General features: G+C 49.2%; 1 protein-coding gene across 2 annotated transcripts in view; it reads right to left on the minus strand.

Moving 5' to 3' along the window:
* The window catches only part of Ciita (class II major histocompatibility complex transactivator), a 49,165-nt gene that overhangs the window by 9,817 nt on the left and 15,150 nt on the right, over nt 1-24,198 (minus strand). Inside the window, exons 2-12 of one of the 2 annotated variants that reach the window (XM_035447948.1) lie at nt 17,107-17,253; nt 16,813-16,908; nt 15,152-15,214; nt 14,921-14,998; nt 12,513-12,557; nt 10,944-11,078; nt 10,438-10,602; nt 9,711-9,779; nt 5,890-7,531; nt 4,949-5,107; nt 3,544-3,615 (exon numbers count right to left, since the gene is read on the minus strand). In XM_035447948.1, coding sequence (XP_035303839.1) covers nt 3,544-3,615; nt 4,949-5,107; nt 5,890-7,531; nt 9,711-9,779; nt 10,438-10,602; nt 10,944-11,078; nt 12,513-12,557; nt 14,921-14,998; nt 15,152-15,214; nt 16,813-16,908; nt 17,107-17,253 — 2,671 coding nt within the window. Of the gene's footprint in view, nt 1-3,543; nt 3,616-4,948; nt 5,108-5,889; nt 7,532-9,710; nt 9,780-10,437; nt 10,603-10,943; nt 11,079-12,512; nt 12,558-14,920; nt 15,002-15,151; nt 15,215-16,812; nt 16,909-17,106; nt 17,254-24,198 lie in introns of both variants that reach the window. The other variant, XM_035447947.1, reaches the window with a different exon arrangement.

A 24,198-nucleotide genomic window follows, 5' to 3' on the forward strand; every position in this document is an offset into this window, starting at 1 on the left:
CTACCACTTAAAGATTTGTTTATTTAAATGAACATAGTGAAAATCAAAAGTTTACTGTGCATAGTTAATTTAAATTCATTCTGGAATGTCCTCCATGTCTGGGACACAATCTCTGCAACCTGGAGCTTTAGGGAAAGGCCAGTGATCAGAGCTGGGCTCAGCCTTGTGCTGGGGCCCATGTGATCCCTTCCTTCACCTTTGGATCTTGGGTCATTCAGTACTTATCCCGGATTGCAGAAGGCGGTCAGAAAGAGAAAGACCATCATCATCACCTCATTCTTTATTACCTCATCTCACTGCTGTCTGCCAGGTACCAGAGCAAGGCAAAAAAGCCCTGAGCAAACACAAGTTCCCATTTTCGCAGAGCTGGCATTGAGGGGAGACAGATTATCAAAGCAATTAGCTCATGGTCTGGACTGAGAGAGAAGAGATGCTACGGACAAATTCATGGTGCAGAAATTCAGAAAGGGCCTCAGAACCCTGAGATACACAGTCAGTGGGTCAAGGTGTTTGCACTCAGGCTGGCGACCTGAACTTGATCCCTAGCATGACAGAGAGAACCAACTCTTGCAGAGTGTCCTCTAACCTCCACAGGCACACAATGGCATGCATGGACACACATATACCTAAATATATAAGCAAACAAACAACGTAAGTTTGAAAAAAGAAGATGAACAGAGGGAATTGAGGGTCTGGGTGGATCTGCTGTGTAAGGGAGAGCATTCAGGACAGAGGCACAGGCACAGCAAAGGCCTCGTACTGGATCTCATTTCAGATCCAGCCTGAAAGACGGGAGAAGGAGCATAGGATAGGAAGGGACTGGGGATGTAATGGAGAGGAAATAAGGGAGATGGGGTGATGAGCTGATGATGAACCTGTGCCTTTTCAAGTTTAATTTCATTTTACTTTATTTTATTTTGATAAGCTCTCTAGCCTAGGCCTTCAACTTGCTGTGTCAGAGCCCCTGGTTTTCCTGCCTCTGCTTTCAGAGGGGACAGCAGGTGAGTGTCACCATGCCATGTAGGTAGAGCTGGGGACTGAACCGGGGCTTTGTGCATACTAGTAAGTATGCTGGCAACTGAGATGCATGTCTCCACCCCCACCTCACATATATTTGGGGGTTTTATCTGGACTGATCAGACAGACAGAGGCCTGCAGGGTGAGGAACATGGAGGTGGAGGTGGTTTCACTAGACACCCAAAATAGTCCTTTGTTTCCTTCCTTTCTTCCTCAGAATTGTCTCAGGGCTTCCAGCCTATAGGTGGCTGTTGGTCTGGCTCTAGTCTGTTCCACTCTGCAGCCCTTTCTGGTACCCAGAGCGCAGTTCCGACCCACAGGGAGGGGCTTTTTAAGCTGAAAATAATTCAAAGCCAGAAAGCACCCTGTGGCTGTCTTCAGACATTTCCTCTTTTCAGCAATATTTTTACCTCTGTACAAATTTGGCATCTTATGTCCTGTTGAAAACAAGAGGGACTTGGCTATCTGTGGGGTGTAGGGGAGCTGGCAGCCAGTGAGTGACCAGCTGGGACTGAAGGCAAATCACTAACATCGCCTAGCCTCAGTTTCCAAATCTGTCCACTGACTATCTTCTGGGCAACTCTCCCCATGAGGCACGGAGGATCTTTGAGACAGGTTTGCCTGTGTAGTCCTAAGTGGCCTTGGGCTTGTTATCTTCCCACCTTAGCTTCCCAAGGGCTGGCATTACAGGTCTGTATGGCCAGACATGGTTGGACAGATCTCAACTCTAACAAGACCAAACACTGACAGAGCTTGTTAGTCAGTTAGGCAAGCTAACCTGGTGCTTATGACTTTGAAGAAACCACGCCATTTCTCAGATCTCATCATGCCTATTTGTAAATGAGAGATGACATCGGTGTCCTCCCGTTATCTTAGATAACGGAGTAAAAACACTTTGCAGTTGGAAATCGTCGTTAAAGCTGCTGCTGGAGCATGTCTGCAATCCTGGGTGCTTGGTGGGGCTGATGCAAGGGGGAGCAAAAGTTCAAGGCTAGACTGGGCTAAATATTAAAACTCCTTTTCAAAATAAGAAACACATGGTCTGGGAATGTAGAGTACTTGTCTAGCACTCACAAAAGCCCTGGGTTCTATTCCTTGTACTGCATAAGCCTGTGTGGTGGAGTTTGCCTATAATCTCAGCATTTGGGAGGTAGAAGAAGGAGGCTTAGAAGTTCAAGGTTGTACAGCTTGGCTTGGCTATACAGCAAGTTTGAAGTCAGCCTGGAATACATGAAACTCTCTATAACAAATAAATAAACAAGCAAGCAAAAAGTGGGTTGGTGACATAGCTCAGTGGTAGAGTGCTTTTCTAGTATATGTACAAGGCCCCAGGCTTGATCCCCAGCATTGTGGGGAAGAGCTGTTCAGGCAGCCAGACCCAAATACAACATTCAGGGCTCTTCATGGCCAATGTTCTGGGGGGCAACTCCCCAGATACCTAGGATTCCCTAGAACCTATGGTGCCCCATCATCCATTCCTCCTACCCTGGTGGCACTGCTCAGGGTGTTAGCTCCCAGGCCTGGCTGCATAATTTAGGGGATCAACTGTCCCAGTTTGCTGAGAGGGAGTGGTTCCTAAGAATGCAGAACTCTTAGTGCCCAACCAGACCAGGCCTAGGCAAGCTGAACCCTAACCCACTGGAGTTACATACCCAAATTTCTCGAAAGGATCCTTCTAACTAAAGGAAGACCCAGAGAAGCAAGTATGAGGCAGGGTAGGGTTCATAGGGCAGTGGCCAGGCTGTGCACTCCCCTGGAGGAGTCCATGTGGCCAGGCACAGGAGCAGGGTAAAATTCCTAGCTCAGCAAGAAAAGGACCCAAACTGAGGTCCTTGGGACACCCTTCTGTGTGAGGTTATGGTCTGGGGCACACTGGGATTGTGGCTCCATGTTGCACAAGTCCTTCAGGACTTCCTCTCCATCCCTGTGAGCTCATTCCCAATTTCTCAAGTTTCTGTGATGATGTCACCTCCTCCAGGAAGTCCCCCAGACTACCCTGCAAGGGAACTTGCTGGCACATGTTCATCATGGACAACAGTCTCTGCTCTTCAAAGAGCTTTTTGATGAGTGAATAAGCATGAGCTCCTGTGTGTATGTGTACACATGTGTGCATATGTGTGTGTATGTTTTGCATGCATGTGTGTCTGAGTGTACATGTGAGTGTGTGTGTTATATGTGTGTATGTGAATGCATGTGTGAGTATATGTGTAAGGCATGTGTGTGTGTGCAAGTGTGTGTTATATGTGTGCACGTGAGTGTGTGAGTATGTGAGTATGTGGGGTGAGGTGGGGGCTGCATATTTGTTGTCCTGAAAATGGACCAGTTCTCTGCTGTTCTGAGCATCTCCTGCTTTTACCCAGACAGGTCACACCCAGCAGGTGGAAGCTGTTTTCTTAGTGGTAAGTGAGAGGGCAGGGGTCATCCAGTTCTCCCTTCCTGCTCACCATGCCTCTGGCCCAAGATCAACTAAGATGCCAGAAACAACCTTGGGTCACTGAGGCAATCAGTCACCCACCCTTCACTTACGCAAACTCTAGCTTCTTAAGGTGCCGGATGGCAGGAAGATCCAGAGCTTCATCCTCCAAGGGGTTTCTTAGCCTACAGAGAAAGCGCTTCGGTAAGTAGGTGTAGGCCCACCAGTATTCCCCACTGCCCGCATCCAGCCCCCAGGGCTGCTTCCTTAGGAGCTGTTGTTGACCCTCCACTGAAATAAAGAAAAAATAAAACATCCTTTGGGGGCTGGAGAGATAGCTCAGTGGTTGAGTATGTACTGCTCTTGTGGAGACCCAGTTTGACTCCTAACTGCCTGTAACTCCTGCTCAAAGGGGGTTGATGCCCTCTTCTGGCCTCTACAGGCACTGCACTCAGACACACATACATATACATAATTAAAAATAAAACACTTAAAAAAAGAAAACGCGAGGCTGGGCATTGGTGGCGCATGCCTTTAATCCCAGCACTGGGGGCGGGGCAGAGGCAGGCGGATCTCTGTGAGTTCGTGACTGCATGGTTTACAGAGCGAGTTCCAGGACAGGCTCCAAAACAATAGAGAACCCTGTCTCGAAAAACCAAAAAAGAACAACCTGGTGGGCGGGTGGGGGGGCAGGGGAGCAGGGGGGACAGGGGGAGGTGGGCAGTTGGAGAGATGGCTCAGTAGTTAAGAACATGTACTGTTCTTGCAGAGGACCAGAGTTCAATTCCCAGCACATCAGGCAGCTTGTAACTTCAGCTCCAGGGGATGGCCTTAACCTCAGATACATGCACATATACAGACATACACACATGTACATGTAAATAAATAATAATAAAACTATTTAAAAAGAGCAACCTTAGGGCCAGGGAGAGTGGCATAAGCTTATTTTACCAGCTATTTGAGTGGATGAGGGAGGAGAATGAAAAATTGGAGGCCAGCTTCACCTACATATACAATTCAAGGCCAGCCTGGACAACCTAGTAAAACCCTGTCTCTAAATAAAAACTAAATGTGGGGGTGTAGCTCAGTGGTAGAGTACTTGCATAGCATGTGTGAGGTCCAGGAAGGGGGAGGGGGATGGAAGAGAGAGAGGGAGAGAGAGACTCAACCACAATTCTTTGTCCTCTGCACCTTGGCTCTGGTATGTGTCTGGGCTGCCTGAGGGTTTGTTCTAGGGTCCCTTCAGCTGGCAGATGCTGAAGAGATCCTTGTTAACCCCCTGGCCGGTGATGTCTCCATGGCTTTAGTGAAGGACCTGGTACAGGGTATCAGGCTTTGAATAGAGCAAAGGGCAAAATCAGGGTCCCTGCCTGGGTGGGGCTACAGCAGAGGGCCTGGGTGGCCATACTGGGGAGGGTAGGGGGTTGGGACCGGGCAGCTCTGTGGACAGGACATGTATGTGACAGACATAAGTAGCCTGCAGAGCCTAGAGCCACCTCCTACTCCTCGCCTCCTCACCTCTGGGTTTGTACAAGGCTGTCCAGGTCTTCCACATCCTTTGGAGACTTGGCCTTGAATGGCTCAATGGTGAACTTCTCCTCTGCCGCCTGGAGTAACTGGGGCTCTCCCTGATGCCGTAGGGACTCCCATAGCACCATTGTGTCACTCAAGGCGGCCCTGTGGAGGGAGGGCCTCAGACCCAGGCACAGTGGCCAGGCTAGATTGCAATGGGGTGTGGCTCCACGAAAGGACCTCCCACCTCCTCAGATCCTTCCCTTTCTTAGCTTGATCTCCACCTCCCAAGACCTCATCTGCCCTTATTGTTTTACCTTCCTTGAAAAGACACAATTTTTCTCTGGCTGCCAGGAAAGTTAGTGCTAAATTCTGGGCACACCTGTGGCAGACCTTATAACTTGAGTAAAATCTGTTTAGTGGCAATGTGGGAGGAAGTTTTTCTAGAGATAACCTGAAATGCTCAAGCAAACTGCAAAATGGACTTGAATGAGTCAAATGAATGAATTTAGACCCCATCCTGAGGTACAGGGTGCCCTTGCAGGGCTGCAGGCACTATTGGAGCCTGAGATCTAGGAAGGTTGCGTTCCTCCTGCCCAAATACAAAGAGCAGTGAGAAAGAGGAGACAGGGGGCAGAGACACAGAGGGAGTCCATGTCTTCGATCATGAGAAAATGGTGGCATCTGGTGGCAACTGAAATACAGAAACATTCTGGACTCGGGGCTACACTGAGATTCTAAATGTGTTCCAGTGCCTGGCACACGGCAGGTATTCAAACATTGGTTAGAAGAATGACACTCTCCCTACAGGCTATGTGGCTAGTAGCAACAGTTACCTCCTCTGACCCTCAGTATTATCATCTTGTAATTGGAGGGGACTGTTCTGTCCCACCTGACATTGTGCTTGTGGAACCGGGGTCCACACCTGCCCTGTGTCCTGCCCACACCTGAAACTGGTGACACAGCTGAGTCCCACGAGGTTCCCCAGTCCAGAAGGCTCAATGCCAGTCTGACGAAGGTCCAGGGAGAAGTCTTGGCTTGCTGTCTCTAGGGCCCTGGCCAGTATGTGCACATCTGGGGGTGTGAGCCGGGTGCCCAGGAAGGAGAGGTGCCCAGGGAGCTGGTGTACCACATGCTCCCAAATCCCAGGTTCCTGTGTCTCATGGGCACAATGCAGGAGCTCCAGTAGTCGCCCTGCCCGCAGTGTCCCCAGCTGCAGGCGCTTCAGGTACCTGGTAAGAACCTTCCGTTTTCTGTCTACCACTGCAGGCTCCACCAGAGTTCCCAGGCAGTGAGCTTGAGGCTGGAAAACCAACCCAGTCAGAAAGCGTGGTACACCCTCCAGCCAGTTGTCATAGGGTCTCTTTTTCCTTGGGGTCAAGGCCAAGTACTGTGGCAGCTCCTTGTCTCTGATTTCATTGCACTGTGCCAGCCATACAGCACCCAGGAAACACTGTAGCAGAAAACTGGAGAAGGCCAGATGGGTCTCTGTAGTGCCCAGGGTGGGCTGCACCAAGCCTTGGGTCACAGCCCAGGTCCTCACCTCCACTGATAGTAACTGGGTCTCTTGCAAGATACTTTGGTGTCTGCGGCCCAGCTCCCAGGCCAGCTTGGCCAGCTCAGCTAAGGCCCCTGGAGGACTGTCTCGGACTGCAGGGCCTAGCAGGCCAACATAGAGTCCTGTAAGTGTGCAAGGCAGCTGGGTCTCTGTGCCCTGTTCCAGCAGGGCCTTGGAGAGCTGGCACACGGCTCTGCACAGAACAGGACTGTGACTATGGGTGAGGAGAAAAGGTTGGCCCTCCAGGAGGCCCAGGGCCTTGTCTTTGTCCCCCACTGTCCCTGAGTTTTCAAAGTAGTGTCTCATGTAAGTCTGCGCCTGCTTAGTAGAGAAGCTGGGCACCTCAAAGATGGCATCTGCCTTGCTCAGGCTCTGAGTCAGGCGGCCCCGGGGCCGGGCTGTGAGGAGCAGGGTACAGCCGCGCAGCAGCTTCCGCTGGAAAAGCCCAGCCAGCAGTCCCCGAAAGGAGCAGGGCTCTGGGGGCAGAGGTCCACATGGTCCATGCAGGAGGCCATCTTGGGCCTCCAGCTCCTCAAAAGCATCTAGAATGAGCAGGACCCGGTCTGGTTGCCTCACAATGTGACCTAAGACCTCGTCATCCATGACCAGTGGCTGCAGGCTTGGGGGACAGAGCAGATCCTGCAGGTGGTAGGTGTCCCCTGGGTGATCCAAGCAGTGACAAGGGACATAGAAGACAAAGTCATATTGTGGCAGCTGGCCACGGGCCCAGGCCTGACTCACCGTCTGGGCCCAGTGGCTCTTGCCCTGGCCAGCCTTGCCCAGCACAGCAACCACCTGTGTCTCTCGTGGCCGCCGGCGATCAACAACAGCCTGAAGCACCTCAGCCAGGCCACCATGGGCTAGCTGGCGCTCTGTCCAGTCTGGAGTGGCTAGCTCTCTTTCCTGGCTCTTGTTGCTGCCTCTCTCCAACCTGGCCCGCACCAGCTCCACGGCTACCAGGGGACTGCTCAGGTTCTCAGGCTCCACCTGGTACTTGTCCTTCAGGGAGTGCTGGAACCGCTCCACAGACTCTGCAGAAGCCAAGGGTGAACCAGAGTGTGTTAGCAGGGTGAGGGGTTGGGGAAGGGGAGGGTGGCCAGAGCCTCCCTCTGCAGTGTTTCCATCTACTGCTCACAGTTTCCAGCTCACCCACTAATTTTTCTCTTTTATCCAGTCATTTCTGCCTTTAAATTATTTATTTGTGTGATGGGGTCTCATATCAGACTGCCCTTGAACTCACTAAGTAGCTGAGGATGATCTTGAACTTCGTGCTTCCACCTCCTGAGTGCTGTGGTCCTGGGGGTTCAACCTAGAGGTTTATTTATGCTAAGTGAGCAATCCACCAGCTGAGCTACATTCCATATATATATATATATATATAATATATATATATATATATATATATATATATTGTAGCTTTTTGGTTCAGAATTTTACTTTGTAGCCCAGGAAGACCCCAAATTCAACTATATCTGGCTATTCTGTGGTGTGTATGTGTGGGGGGGGTGTTTACTGTGGATGAAACCCAAGGTGTTAAGCTTGCTGAGACAAATGCTCTACCACTGAGCTGCTCCTCAGCCCCTTCAGTCACACACTAGGCTGGGCCACTCATCCCTGTGGGGTTTGGAAGGGAAACTGATTGTTTGTGGACTCATCCTGTTAAGTGAGATGAGCCAGGCTCAGAAAGACATATATTACATGTTTTCTTTCATATGTGGAGCTTGGAAACACACACACACACACACACACACACACACACACACACAGAGAGAGAGAGAGAGAGAGAGAGAGAGAGAGAGAGAGAGAGCGCAATACATAGGCCTAGATATGATATATATCTAGAGAGAGAGCATGAAAATAGAAGAGTATTTAGTGGAAGAAAGGAAACCATTGGGAGAGGGGAAATGGAGCAATAGATGATAAGGGGTGTGAGTAAGAACAAAATATATATGTATGAAATTGTCACAATGAACTCCATCATTTTAACAATGAATATAAACTAGCTAAAATGAAGGTTTAAAAAGACAGGGGTGGGGTTGATGAAATGGCTCAGTGAGCAAATGTACTTCCTGCTAACCCTACAAACCTGTGTTCCATCCTGGGCCCTCATGGTGGAAGGAGAAAACTGACTCCTGCAAGATGTCCTCTGACATGTATACGATGCTCAAACATGCACACACATATATACACATATTCACACACACAGTGAATAAATAAATACATAAAATGTAATTTAAGGCCCTTGAAAAGACAGTGAGGCTGGTGAGGTCTTGGCTGTTGATAGGGTACTTGCCTTGTGAGTATGAATCCCTGGGATTCAAAACCAGCAATGTGGTAATACATGCCATAATCCCAGGAACTGGGAGGTAGAGGCAGGAAGATCAGAAGTTCAAAGTTTTCCTCAGCTACACAGCAATTTGGAAAGAAAGAAAAGAAGAAAGAAGGAAAGCAATGGAAGGATGGAGGGATGGAGGAAGGAAGGAAGGAAGGAAGGAAGGAAGGAAGGAAGGAAGGAAGATTTGGGCATGGTATTGCACACCTATAATCTTAGTGCTCAAGAGGTTGAGACAGTAGGGATGTGAGTCTGAGGCCAGCCTGAGTTACAAAGTCAGTTCAAGGGTGTGAGCTACATAGTGAGACTCTGTTTCAAAACAAATGACAGCAACAGCAATAAAAGGAATTGAGACTTGGGAGCCCATATGTCTGAGTTCAAATCGGGGCTCCTCCATTGGTGTGGCCATGAAAATCAGTATGCCCTGCTATGCTTCAGGCTAATTCATCTGTGAAATAGAGGTGATACTGGGGCTAGGAAGGCATCAATGCAAAGCTTAGGAGTGCACTTGGAAGAAACATCCAGTGGCTTAGCTTTCTCTCACTTCCCTGACATCCTCCCTTCTACTGCTCCACACTTCCTTCCTTCACTCACCCACTCCCTCTCCCCTCTTTCATCATTTCCATAAAAAATGTAAGATCAGTTCCCACAGGTGACCCCTGGGAATAGGGAAGTATGTCCTGTGTACTACTGCTTGAATGGCTGGATAGATGTTGCACAGTGGGGAAACCAACTGGGTGATGAATGAATGAATAAACAATGAATGAATGAGCAAGTGAGCTTCCAAGGGGCTGACTAAGCATTGCAGAAATGAAGTGAAGTGCTATTTTAGCTTTCATTTCAGGTCTCCAGGACAGAGGGGGTCAACAGTCGCTCACCTGGCCATTTCGGAAGCTTGATGGAAGACTCAGGACCCTCTTGGCATGGGGAGAGGGATGTTGTGTCCTCTGAGGATAGAGAAGTGAATGTCAATTAGAGTCTGGAAGGTTCCCAAGGACTCCTGTCAGTATTGGGGGCATCAAGAGGACAGAGCCACATGCCTGAGCCTCCAAGGCCAGGTTACAAGAAGGCAGCTCAAAACTGTATATGGGATCTTGATTTTAGCCAGCTGTATTTAAAAACAAACATCTTTTAACATTGTTTTAAAAAGTGTGGTGAGGCATTGTAGTATCTGTAATCCCAGCCCTTGGCCGGGTGCGGTAGGGGAATTTTTGCAAGTTTACAGTCAATCTAATAGGCACATATCGAGTTGCAGGCCAGCTGAGGCTATATACAGCGAAACCCTGTCTCCAAACAAAGAAAAGCAAAATTAAAAACACGGGACGCAAGCTTCCAGCTTCAGAAGGCCCAGGCATGCCAGGTCTGCTTTCGCACCTTAAGGATCAACAGGAGGCTTGTGGCTTGTGGCTCTGCTTGGATGGACACACATGTTACATCTGTCACCCAACACTCAGTCACACTCCCTGCTTCACACACCCTCCTTCATGACCAGTCACCCATGAGTGTGACTTGCCCATCTCCTCAGGCAGCTATGACTGTCAAAAATATCCCTCCCCAAGCCCTCTGTCCCATCCCCAAGGCCTTTTTCAGGACCCCAGTCCTCACCAGCCTCATTTACACGGGAGGTCAGCGCAGGCTCGGGCATGCTGGGCAGGTCAGCTGCAGATGGTGCAAAGGGGCTGGTGGAGCAGGGTCGGTCTGGGGATTTGGGGAGGCTGGAGACAGTAGGGCTGCCTGAAGGGACTGTGTGGTTGACCTGGGACATCTCACCTACACCAAAGGAAAAAGGAATGTAAGAACCAGAGGTGCACTGGGTCACCTGTAGTTTAACCAAACTGTGGAGTGTGAACTGACTTTTCCCAGAAACTTTTTTAAAGGAGGAAAAACTAAAGGGAGAGAAAATAGTGACACACAGCAGGCTGCAAGACTGGTCACACATACAGACCACCTTGACTTTTGGGGGAAATGAAGATAAAGAAAGGTGTTCTGGGGAGGGAGGAGTCATGAATAGGTTCTATGTCACAATTCCAAGTGCCTGCAATGGGAGAGAACAGGTCAGAGGGAGGGAGGAAGGAGAGACCCTCAGTTGTGATGCTAATTTGCACACTCACCATGGTAGATCAGAACACTGGGGAGTCCTGTGCCAGCTCCTGAGATTTGCCAGAGTCCCTGGGGCAGAGTGGGAAGGAGCTGGATGTGTCCAACGGGGAGATCCAAACAGTTCAGTGAGGATCTAGAGGGGGGCACTGCAGGAGACAGAGGCAGTGAGGGGGGACCGTCCACAGCACCCATCTTTTTACTTCTGTTTAGTAATGTGGGGTGGATGTTCAACTCCCTCTCCAGGGGCTCTCATCTCTCCAAGAGCAGCAGCTGAGCCTGTCTTGCCCTTGGTGGTGTCCCTGTAGCCTAGCAGGGTGGCTGACAGAGACAAGAAGGGGTGAGAAGTGAACAAGACTGGCAGGAAAATTCCCTCAGCAGGATGTTTTCTTGTGAGCCAGGTGTGCTTTCTAGCAAGGTGTGGGTGGGAAGGGATGACCCAATAGGGGAAGGGCTTCCTGTTTCAGTGGCCCCTTTCTGGTGCTACTTCCTCTGCCAGAAGGGAGGGGGCACATTTTCTCCAGGCACTCAACATACCAAATGTCTGAGTAGCTCCTTCTAGGTGTATATGGCTGGACACTGGTTCTTGATTGGACAGAGCAGGTGGTAGGTAGGGCATGGTGGAGAGGCTTGCTGGACCCATCAGGAAGCTCCCGGTCAGCATGGGCACCATAGAGGGCTCAGCTGTGGGGAAGGGGGTGGGTTAGAAGTTGGATGGGCACCTGGAGTGGGGTAGGGCTCCCAGGACAGTAAATGCCTGCCCCCTCTGCCCTAAGTAGCTGGGTTGGTCAGCTGCTGATCCTTTCCTTGTGGCTGGACTCAGGGGACTCTCTAGGAACCCCAGGATCAGACTGGAGAAGCCTATGACTGGGCCTGTAGCTCCAGCCCCTCCCTCCCTTCTTCCCCAGCTGAGCCCTTAGGAGAATAAGCACCTCCCTCAGCCTTCAGGCTCTGTCCAAAGAAGGGCAGGGACTGTACCACATGCTCCCCTGAGGGTGAGCACAGCACTCTCCTCTACTGAATGAGAGAGCTGTAAGATGGAACAAATCCTGCCTTCCTCATCAGGTTTGGGCTCCCTAAAGACTGAGGATATCTCTCCATCATCTTGGGGGGATTCATGGAGGCTGCTAGGAGAGAGATTTGGGGGGGGAGATAAGTTTCTCACCATAGTGCAGGCTGAGGAATCACCATCTCAGTTTGTACCCCACTCACTTCTCATAGCTGTGTGATCTTGGGCAGATGACTTCACCTTTCTGAGCTACTTATTTCCTTCCTTCCTTCTTCCTTCCTTCCTTGCTTCCTTCCTTTCCTTGTCTTCCTTCCTTTCGCTGTCTCTCTCTTTGGCTTTCCTTCCCTTCTATCCTCTCTTCCTTTCTCTCTGTCTTCCCCTGTCATCCCTCCACCCCCTCCTTCTTTCCTCCTTCCTCCACGATGCTAGAATTCAACCCAGGGCACACAATAGGCACACAATCTATCCCTGAACTACTCCCATCCCCAATCCCTGGTGCTCAGTGCTGGCTTGTGCTGTATTTTAGGAGGCCTATGCTCCCCCAAATGGAAGCTGGACCACCTGCCCATCTCACCAAGCTTCCTGTGCTTTGGGTCCGTAGGGTGCTCTTCTAGGGAACCTGCAGAGAGAAGCCCTAGATCAGTGGCCTTGGATTGGAATGTCCCCAGCCATGTGATTTCTTGATTCCCAACTGGTCATGTGGCCTTGTGTGAGGACTTGAGAAACTGTGTCCCACTTCTTCCCTACTTGTCAGGATGCTGGCCAGTTCTGGTGCTTGAACTCAAGTCTCAGCTATAAGAATCTTGGCAGGTAGGTGAGAGAAGGGGAGAAGCAGAGCCACAGAACCACAGATCAGGTGAGGGTGGAGCCACAAAACCACTGGAGCTCTGGGCTCTGCCCAGATTGCCCCCATAGCCTGCCAGAGAGCCTTAACCTTGCATGCACATGTCCCCTCGCAGACAACAGTGGAAAGCAGAAAATGTCTTAACAGATCAGTGGCAAAAACCATGCCCCTCAGCAAGAGGCCATACAGCCAACTGTGGAGGTGGCACCCAAGGCCCCACCTTGGGCCAGATGTGAAAGAGCCAGGATGCTGGCAGGCATGTGGCAAAGGGAACTGTAGGCTGTAATTTACTAGGAAGGCACCAAAAGAAGATGGGTAGATGGATCACAGAATCTACCAGTGGGTGGAGCAGCTCAAGGCAAGCAGATCCCAATATTAACTGTGGAATTCAAGAAGAGAAGAGATATGCTCACTCACAGAGGGACTCATACCTTAGCTCAGTGTAGAGGGAGGGGGAGGAAGGGAGAGCAGGGGACAAGAAAGAAAGAGAGAGGAGTAGGGGACTGTGAGGTGACTCGGTGGGTACAACACTTGTAACGCAAGCCAGGATATCTGAATTCAACCCCCAGAACCACGGAAAGGTGGAAAGAGAGAACTGACTCCAGAAAACTGTCTGGCGTGGACATGCTCACTATAGCATGTGCGCACCCGTACACACAATAATAAGAAACTTGTGAAGATGAAGGAAGAGAAGAAAGGAGAGAGGAGGAAGAGGAGAAGTGGGGCAGGAACATTCTGTGTTCTCCAGAAGCAATCTAGAAATGCCCTCCCAGACATGGTAAGAGCAGAGAGTGAAACAGTGTGTGCATATGTATATGCACATTTGCACGCATGCTTGTGTGTTTATGCATATGTACATGTCTGTATACGGTGTGCATATATGTAAGTGTATGTTCATATGTGTGTTGATATGTGTGATTGTGTGGTGGGGTGGAGCAGGAGAGTAGAGTGTTTTTACAAGGTTCAAAAGGAATGGGGTATACAAACTGCCTTCAGGGAGAAGGGCTAAGGAAGGGATGGGGCTGGAGGCAAGCTCTGCCGCTGTCCATTCTTAGCACATTAAATGTACAGCACATACCGAATTCCTGTGCCCACCAGTAAATAAATATACAGGGCCTGAGAGTGTAGTTTAATGTAGAGTGTTTGCCTGGCATTCAAAAGGCACACACACACACACACACACACACACACACACACACACACACCAATCACACACAAGATATAAACCTCTGAGAGATATCTCAGAGCACCATCTACTCTCCCATGAGACCTGAGTTCGATTCCCAGAACCCGCATGGTAGCTCACAACCATCTGTAATGCCAGTCTTAGAGGATCTTATAACCTCTTCTGGCTTCTGTAGGCACCAAACACATATGTGGTACACAGACATGCATGCAAGTAAAACACACATACACATAAAATGAATACATTAAAAAAGAAAAATAAGCATAAATAAGACAGTGACTTTATGTGGATGTGTGGTCAGGGAGGACTTCCTGGATGAGGTGGGCTAAAGGCTTTAAATGAAGGACCTAACTGTGGAAACAAGGAACAGTGGGGCAGTCTGCATGGGCTGCAGCATGAGGGAAAGTGAGTGTAACCAAAGTAGGGTCTCTCCACGGTGAGCCACAAGAGGTAGGAGGGTGATCCACACAGGCCTCTCAGAATGTATCCAATGACAGCTGGAGTGTCAGCAAGGCAGGGATGCCCTAATCTGCATGGCAAAGCATCAATGGCCACCAGGCGAGGACAGACTAAGGAGTCAAGAGACAGGGCAGGAGGTTCAAGAGAGGTGTAGGTACCTAGCCAAGGTCACATAGCCCATAAACAGCATATCCAGTATTACAACCCACTGAGACCATAACCATTGCTTAAAGAGACCTCCCTCAGGGACCCGAAAGGAAGAGGAAGCAGGACTCAAAGGTCACTGAGGAACAGGAACCAAAGCAGCCCACATAGACTCCTCCAGGAAGAGGGACGTTTTCTCTTGAGCTGTCTGTTTCCTCCCAGGGAGCAGAGGTAGGGGGTTGTAGTGGGGAGGTAGACAGGACAGCAACTGGGACCACAGCAGGTTGCAGAGGTAAGGAGGGACTAGATCTGAGGAAGGCCAGGCAGGGTCAAGGAGGGGCTAACTCACGTCTCTTCGGTGGCCTCTGTCCTGCTTCTACAGGGACCTCCATGTTCTCACTGAAACATTCCTCTGTTCCAATGTGGTCTACTTTGGAGAAACACCAGAGACCCACATCACAATCACAGAGACCCCAGTGAGGCCACTACTGTCTCGACAGTGAGAACGTGTGGCTGCCATTCATTTCTTCAGGACAGGAAGAAACTGAGGCTAAGCCAATATCAGCCTCTCCCGACTTACTGAAGAGGTCCTTGCTGAGGCCCTCCAGCTGGGTGTCCTGGAACACGTACTGATCCAGCTCCGCTGCCAGGGGAGGAAGCATACAGTCAGTCAAAAGGTCTCCTGGAAGTCCTACTGTGCATCAAGCCTCAGGCCATGCACCTAGGAGCTGCAATCTCCTGGGCCTGCTGCACAGTAAGGTCTCTGTAAGTGTTACTGAGTGTAAGTTGAATTAATGAACAAAAAAGCATTGCCTTTTGTGTACTTTTGTTTTATTAAATGACTAGTGTGTGCCCATGAACACATATCTACCATCATAAAGTAGCTCAGCAGAGTAGTAACGCTGGCACTGGGTTGAATTCAAACTCTGCCTTTATCTCCACTGGCTCTATTTTCTGGACAACCTTGGGTTGGTTACTTTAATGTTTCTGGTTACTGTTTCCTCATCTAAATGAAGAGAAGAAATAGTGTATACTATCCAGAGATGTTCACAAATGATTAGAAGGTGTTGAAGCATTCAATATGGTACCCAATCCTTAACCCACAAATGATGGTAAATTAAATGAAGTGGCACATGACTTGGAGCTAGTGGGAAGAAGTTTGCATGGCCTGGAACTCACTATGCATGTATGTATGTTCCTGTGTGTGTGTGTGTGTGTGTGTGTGTGTGTGTGTGTGTGTGTGTTGGACATTTGTGTGTGTGGTGTGCGTGTATGCATGGTGTGTGTGTGTATGGGTGTGTTGCACATGTGTGTGTGTGTGCACATTTGAGTGAGTGCACTCACATGCACCAGTGTCATGGAATGTGTGTAGCGGTCAGAGGGCAATTGGTAGGAATTAGATCTCTCCTTCCACTACCTGAGTCCTGGTGCTTAAACTCAGGTTATGAGGTTTGGTAGCAAGTGCCATTAACCTACAGAGCTACCCTGCTGGCCCTGAATCTCCTTTTAAAGCTAGACATGCCTTAGCAACCTGCTCAATCTCAGGCACTTCCTTTCATATTTAAGTCAGGACTTGGAAGTGCAGAAGCTTTGGAGGAGGATTTCAGATCTGCTTCTGGCTATCTGAGTCAGGCTTGAGTCTGCTTCTTCTCTCTTGACCTCAATTTCCTCATCCGTAATCAGGAGATTCTCACATCATGGACTTCATTGATGTTCCAAGGCTTCAGTGTGATCATAAAGTGTAGCAATTAACAGACTGCCAGTGTCAGCTGCTGCAATGCCAGACTCATTGGCTTAGGTGCTGGGGAAGGGTATATGGTGTGGAATTTGTAGAAAAAAGAGGAGCAGAAACCAGAAAAGAATATGGAAATGGAAGTGTAGAGCTGGATATGGTGCATGCCAATGGCCTGGGATACATAGTGAGTTCCAGGCCATACTGGGCTAGATAAGATCCTGTCTCAAAAATAAAATAAAACAAACATAACACACAAAGCAGAAAGAAAAGGAACGGAAGTACCATAAAAGACGTGATTGGCTTGATGGTCATCAGGGAAGGGACCCATCTCCCTTAGTCCTCCCTTCCTTCCTTCCCCCCTGCAGTCCTTCCTTTCCAGCCCTAGCTGCTCTCCCAGCTATGATTATGGTGGAAGGGATTTTTTTATTGTTCAAGATAACCCAGTGAGATCAGTGAAGGAGAATTCTTCCTTTCTGTTCTTTTTCTGGCCTCCACCATCTTCTTACCGATGTTGGCATAGGCCTCCCGGGTCTCTTCATCCCCTTCCATGTCCTGCAACAGCTTGCTGAACTGGTCACAGTTGATGGTGTCTGTGTCCGGCTCTGGAAGGGGAAAGCCCCTAGGATGAAGCCTGGGAGTCTGGGAGAAGGGATGTCGGGGAAGGAGGGCCACAGTCTCCAAGGGAGGGTCGGCGCAATTGTCAAGGATTGGGAGCTGTCCATGGTCCTGACACTTGCTGATTGTCTCAGCCAGCAGAGGGATGGAGAAGGCCAGAAGAGGCCCCAGGGAACAAGACCCACCTGAGGTGAGCTCCGTCTCCTCCTCCCCAGGCAGGTCCATATTGTCAGATAAGTGGTAGAGATGTAGGGGGTCGGCATTGCTGTTAAGTAGCTCCAGGTAGCTGCCCTCAGGAAGCCCCAGTTCCATGGTGGCACACAGACTATGGCCTGGAAGGAGAGACACACTCAGGTATTTCACAGGTGGTAGCAAAAGGCAGAAAATGAACCCTGCTACTGTTGAGGTCTGGGGGTGGGAGGAGCCAGAGGGGCACCAGGTGCTGAGATGGGAGTTTGAGCCCAGCTGTGGGGCATTAGGCTTGCGACTTACCCTCTCTGTGTATCTGTTTTCTACAGACATGGGGAGGGAATGCCCTGTGGAACCTTGAAAGGCCAAGGGTGGCTCTGTGCAGTGTGGCAGTCACATGGAAGCCTCCAGTCAAAGAAAGCTCATTATGATGGTGGAAGGGGGTGGGGCAGGCATCAGAGAAGGGACTCTCCCCTCCCAGTCTGGATCCTCTCACCACACTAAACCTGCTTCTACTCACATCCAGATCTCCCTATGTCTTGGCTTGGGATTTCCCAATGCCTCCAGGGCCATGTCCCCCGTGTTTCTGCTTGCTTGGGAATTCCTTAAAAGGCTCTCAAACAGACCTTCTCCCCTCTGCCAGCAGTTCCAAAAGGGATGGGAGGCAAAGATGGCCCTGGTCACTCCAATAGAAGAAGGGTCTTCTTTAGCTTCCCCAGCACAGGGAAGATGGCTCTAGCCAAGTGGGGATGAGCAAAGACCCTGTCCTTGGCTTCCCACCTGTAATGGTTAATCTTGATTGTCACCTTGACAGAATCTAGAATTACCCAGGAGACAAGTTGTGGCCATGTCTATGAGTTTCTACACTGTGTTGACTGCGGTGTGAAGAAGACCCATTCTAAATGTGATCACAGCCGCTCCATGGCTAGGGGTTCAGAACTGCACCATAAGGAGAATTTGAAGTGAGCACCAGTGTGCACCTCTCTCTGCTTCCTGGCTGCAGATGCAGAGTGAGCAGCGGCCTCACTCTCCTATCACCATGCCTTCCTTACACAGTGGACTGTAGCTTCAAACTGTTAGATAAAACCAAGGTTTCCTTTCATTGTTTTTGTCAAGTATTTTGTCACAGCAACAAGACAAGCCACTAATATAGTTTCTTGCCGCAGCCTGCAGCGCATTCCCATACATGCCAGACTCTCCCCTCACCTAGGAATGAGGTAGAACAGAACTCCCAGATATCCTGATTTTCTGGTGTTGAATGACAAGCTTCACACATGTCACCCCTCAGGTTTCACTCACACCATAAGTAATTACATTCCTGTCTCTCAGATGAAGAACCAGATTAGGTAATAGGTGGCAGGCCACATCCTCTGTTGCCACAATGGAAGGTGCTGACACTTGAAAAGGGAACATGTGGGTGACAAGACAATTTCCTCTTCTGAAGAAATGTCTGGGCATGTGGGCATGTCAGAGCAAGAATGAGAAGGCTGCCTTTTGGTGAATGGGCTTTCTGCAAACTGCTTAGGCTCTACACCCACCGGGGAGGACATCTTCCGTGCTTGTGCTTTCCGCCATGAGTCCTTTGGAAACCTTTTCATCCCCACAGGGGAGGGTTTGAAGTTTATGGGGTTTGTTTTGTTTTACTTGGGTTAATGATCATGCTGTGAAATGACGTGAACTCAAGATTTAAAGGTTCCCAGAGTATCCACAAAATGACAGCGTAAAAGTCCAAGTATTGATATCTCCAAGTGTGGTGGCAGCTGCTGCCATGCTTCAGTGATGAAAATAATAATATTTTTATATGTATACACCTGTGCATGTGAGGAAAGTGAGAAGAAGGTGTTGTAACCCCTGGAGTTGGAGTTACAGGCAATTGTGAGCAGCCTGATGGAGATGCTGGGAACTGAACTCTGCTCCTCTGGAAGAGCAGCAAACACCATTTAAGACTTGAGACATCTCTCCAGCCTCATCAATATAATTTTTTAAATGAACAATACCTTGTAAGCTGCCTGGAATCAGGGGTGGGGGATCCTGGTCCAAAAGCTCATTGAAGAAGGTGAGGACTTAGGATTGGGCAGGAGAAGGCAAGTGCCATAGACAAAGGAGAAAGTGGCTTTCAGGCCTTGTGTCTCAGAGTGGGCAGACAGCTCAGGCCATGACACAGAGGAGGCTAACAGAAACTGCTAGTCTCAGTTAAGACTTTCACTTCCTTCGGGGGCTTCAGGTGATTACAAGAGACAGGAGGGGAACCAAGGAGCATAAGCAATATTGAGAGACTGGGCTGTGATGTAGCTCACTGGTAGATCACTTGCCTAGCATACCAGAGGCCATGGAATCCATACCCAGGACATGCACAGGCACTACACACACACACACACACACACACACACACACACACACACACACACACACAGCAATGCTGAGGGACTTTGGAGTTTAGAAGGAGGTCTGACCATTTCCTTTGAAAGCAAGAAGACTGGAAGACCCATGTATGAAAAGTTTCACATCAGGAATATCTGGGAATACTGCTATTGTTTGGCTCCACATTGCCATGGTGAACAGCAGGTTGAAGTACGGCTTCAAAACTGGGCCTCAAATTAAGTCCATGATATTAGTGGGTTTTTTTTCCCAAGCTAATGAGCATATTGTAGTGTGTGTTCACACATGTACGTGCATGTGACCACCACAATGTTCCTGTACAGAGCATACAATCTGCTAGGCCAATAAATCCTGTTCTTGACTATTCTCTGCAGGCTGATATGTCTCACAGTTATGACTTCTTCAGCTCCTTGTTTGCACCTCTTGCCTTGGAGGCTGTCTAAGTTCCTTCTGGCTTGGCCTGCTTCAGAAGATGGCCCAGGATATGGTCACTGGGAGCACAGGGCTGCAGCTGTGTGGTGCAACCACCATATGGTTGTCTTCACCCTGTTTCCAAGCTTGTCCTCTCTGTCCCAACACCCTCAACCATCTTGGCATTTCTGTTCTAGTGCCCTAGCTTCTCTGGGCTCAGAGCAGCCAGTCAGCCTATGGCAAGAAACAGTAATTAGAAAAACTGGAAATAGACTTGGTTTTGGTCCCTTGAAGTAACCCACAGGGCTCTTCTATGGTGGATATGTGGCAGACGAAGCAGGGGTAGACAACCTGGTGGACAGCTGAGTTCACAACTGTCCAGTGGCACAGGACCAGTACAAGAGTCATGGGTCCTGAGATCCAAACCTTGTCTGCTTTGGCAGGCTGTATGCCTCTGGGAAAACCCCTTCCCATCTCCAGCTCCCAAGGCTGTCATATGTTAAATAAGAGAGTTGTAGGAGGACAGTGGCTTTCTAGTGACATTTTACAAGGATTCCAGATCCTTTAACAAGTGAGAAAAAGTTGTTGGCTGAAAGGGCATTGAGAGGCCCAGAACCTCTTTTTCTCTAAAAGGGGCTTCACAGAAAAGTCTGAAAATACAATTGTCACTGGATGTGGTCATGGAGGTCTGCAATACCAGCTGCTCAAGAAGCTGAGGCAGGAGGATCATGAGTGTGAGGGCAATCTAGGCTTTATAATGAGACCTTGTCTCAAGCACACAAAACAGCAAAACCAAGATCCAAGCCTGGTGGAAGATCCTGTAGTACTAGCTTTAAATGACAGTAGGAAGACTGCAGGTTCAAGGTCATTCTGGGGGTACACCTTACCCAAAAGGTAAAAACAGGGTTAGAGTATATAGAGTCACTCAACATGGGGAGGCCCCGAGTCCTATTCCCATGACCACAAGACAAAAGCAAACAGAACAACTCCCAACAACTTCTCTGTGTGAAACACACCAACCCAACTTGTGTAGTCCCAACTTCATATCACTCCATAAAAGGGGGCTGCCAGAGGCTGGGTGAATCCAGAGAGGAATGAATGGATGGAGTGCTGCAGTTTACAGGGTAGGAAAACCACTCTGGAAGACAACACCATTAGATACTCATGACTACACACTGGTCCAAACCCATGGAATGCACTCTACCAACCCTGACCCCTAACTTTGACTTTGAACTTTAAGTGATAATGAGGTGCTATGGTAGAGTCAAAGATGGTAACATAGTAGATGAGGGAAAAAAAATCTCTGCACCCTCTGTTAAATATAGCTGCAACCCTAAAAATGTTTTTAAAAAATGAAAAAGCAAGCAAACAAACAAACTAAAGAAGCCAAGGCTAGTGAGATGGCTCAGTCAGTGAAAATGCCTGCCATGCAAGAGTGAGGGCCTGAGTTTGGATCACCAGGACCCACAGAGAAAGTCAAGCAAGGCCACGTGTGTCTTATTTATAGTGCTTGGGTGTGGTTATAGGCAGATCCCCATAACTCATTCATCTAACAGGGTAGCCAATAAGTGACCTCCAGGTTCAGTGAGGGACCTTGCTATAATCATAAGAGATACAATAACTACCCTCACACCCACACACACATTTGTACACACAAACACCATAACACACACATACAGAGGTGGAAAGGGAGAGGAGGGGGAGAGGGATGAAGGGAGAGAGACAGAGAGAGAGACAGAGAGAGACAGAGAGAGACAGAGAGAGAGACAGAGAGAGAGACAGAGAGAGAGAGAGAGAGAGAGAGAGATCAACAAATGGCCAGGCATGGTGTTAAGTGCCTATAATCCCAGCCCTGGGGAGGTAGAGACAGAAAGATCTCTGGACCATACTATCCAGTTACCTAGCCTAATCAGAGAGCCCAAGATTCCAGCAAGAGACAATATCTCAAAAACGAAGGAATGACACCGAAAGTTGATCTCTGGCTCACACATGCACAAGCACACATGCACATATATAAAGAAAAAAGAGAGAAAGAAAAGAAAAAAGAAAGAAGGGAGGGAGGAAAAAAGAAAGAAAATGAGAGTGAAGAAAAGGAGAGAAATCAAATGAAGAGGAAAGAAATGAAAGATAGAGGAGAGAACGGAAATGAAAGGAAGGAAGAGAGGGAAGGGGGAAGGAAGGATGGAAGGGAGGGAGGAAAGCAACCATTTCACACAGCAGCTCAAGTGTGGCCTCCAGAGTGCTCTGACGACACATGAGCCTCTGCGGGTGCTGGAGAACCATAGAGATCCACCCTACAGGACAACCAGTGAGTTGGCCAGCTGCTTGTGGTTCTCAAGGTCTCCTTGGGAACAACCAGAGTCATGCCACTTCTCCCAGATGACGTCCTCAGAATTCATGTGTCAGTCACCCAGCGTATTGGTACTCAGAGGTGGGGAAGTTAAGGTTAGATGATGTTACCAGGGTGGAAACCTCATGGCTTGATTAGCAGCTTCCTAAAAAGAGGAAGATTCTTGAGTGGTACACTGGCTCCATCTTGCCATATGACATCTCTGTCATGCTAAGATGCAGCAGGCAGGCCCCTGACAGATGTCCACAGCCAAACTCTTGCACTTCCCAGAGTTCAGACTTTAGGTTTAACCGACCTCCACCCAACTGTGGCACAGCAGCAGAGCATGGACAAAGACCCCAGTTCACATCCAAGCACAGGACCATGTGGGGCACAAAGGTCTCCCCCCCCCCATTGCTTTAATTTGACATACCTTGGAGAATCAGCTCCTTAGGCTCCCTAAGGGCTCGGCTGTGATCTTCATGGCTACCTGACTACAGTACATCTCCCCTCTATCCAGTTCTGCCTCTCTACCCCAGTGCACCTCACTCCAAGCCCAGGCAGGCTCTGGTATGAACATCTCCAGCTCAATTCTGGGTTCCATGAGAGCCTCACCTCTGATGACTTTTTAAATACTTTTTCCAAATATGAACTGGAAATCCATAAATGACACATTGTGGCTACTACAAGCAAGCCTCCTCCACCTATGCTCTGAGACCTGAATGGAAACACCCACCAAGCCACAAATGGAACAAGTGCAGCCTCCACAGGTCCTAGTAAGTGGCAGGCTTCTGGGGTCTAGGACAGAAGGAAGAGGACATACTGGGAGAGCTGCAGCCAGAGGACCAGGGGCATCACACCCTATCCATACCAAGAGCCCCTCCCCAGCTCCAGGCAGCCCAGTGAGCCTCAACATTGCTGTGGCAGTCAGTGGCTTGGAAAGAAAAGTCAGTATATTTTCCTAGAAAGAAACCCAAGCTAGATGCTAAGCAGAGAGAAGGAAGGTCTTAGGGCTGCAATTTAGCAAAGTGGGGCCCCAAACTCCAGCTCGAACCCTGACATGAATTAGGAGTGGTCCTGTTTTCAGGGAGCTGATGGTGGTGATGCAAGGACATCACTGAAGGGCTCTCACAGGCCAGAGCATGGATAACATGACACTGGCAGATCTGGCCCTCCCACTTCTCTCTCTAATGTTAAGCCATTGGATCACATTCCTAAAGCTAGTCACCCAGGTCCATGCCCTTATTTTGCCACTTCCTTATGCCTGACTGATTCCTGAGGCTCATCACCAAGGTCCAGCAACCAAAATTCATTATTGGGCTACACTGGCTAACACATCCAATCAGGACTTACACAATGCAGACTCTCCACTTTTCTCCTTAAAAACTGCTCCTGTGAAACACCTGCTGCTGTCTTTGTCTGATCTAGAGGTGGCATCCTCCTTCCTTTGTCCCCTTCAGGATAAACAAATCTCCTTTGTGCTGAGAATTTGGCATCTAGTGTGTTCTGTGCCAACTCTGAGGTTCCAGACTTGGCCTTGAGCAAACAGTCCAGGGCAGGAATCGCAGGTGCCACATCCTGTGTCCGTACCCAGCACAGGGTCTGCAGCAGAGCCCGGGAGCTGCACTGTTTGTGGGTCTTGTTTGATTTTGTTTTAAATGACAGGGTCAGGCTATTCTCTATGCCAGTTTGACCTAGAACTCACAGCAATCCCCCTGCCTCGGCTCATAGGTGTGTACTTGGTTTGATGTTTTCTGTTGTCAGGGAATACCCTCTGGGTTCTATTGCCTGACAAGTCTGAAAGCTTCATTGGAGAGTTTGGCACTGTGCTGTCATTTAATATGTGTTCTCATTCTCAGGGTGTAATTACTACCCCACGCCTCTCCCCTTGTGGTGGGATAGAGAATCTAGAGTCCTATATACCAGACAAGGACTCTGTCACTGAGCTACAACCCCAGGCCTTGGTTTT

This window comes from Cricetulus griseus, chromosome 7 (genome assembly GCF_003668045.3).
Source record: "Cricetulus griseus strain 17A/GY chromosome 7, alternate assembly CriGri-PICRH-1.0, whole genome shotgun sequence".
In the NCBI taxonomy this organism is placed as follows: domain Eukaryota; kingdom Metazoa; phylum Chordata; class Mammalia; order Rodentia; family Cricetidae; genus Cricetulus; species Cricetulus griseus.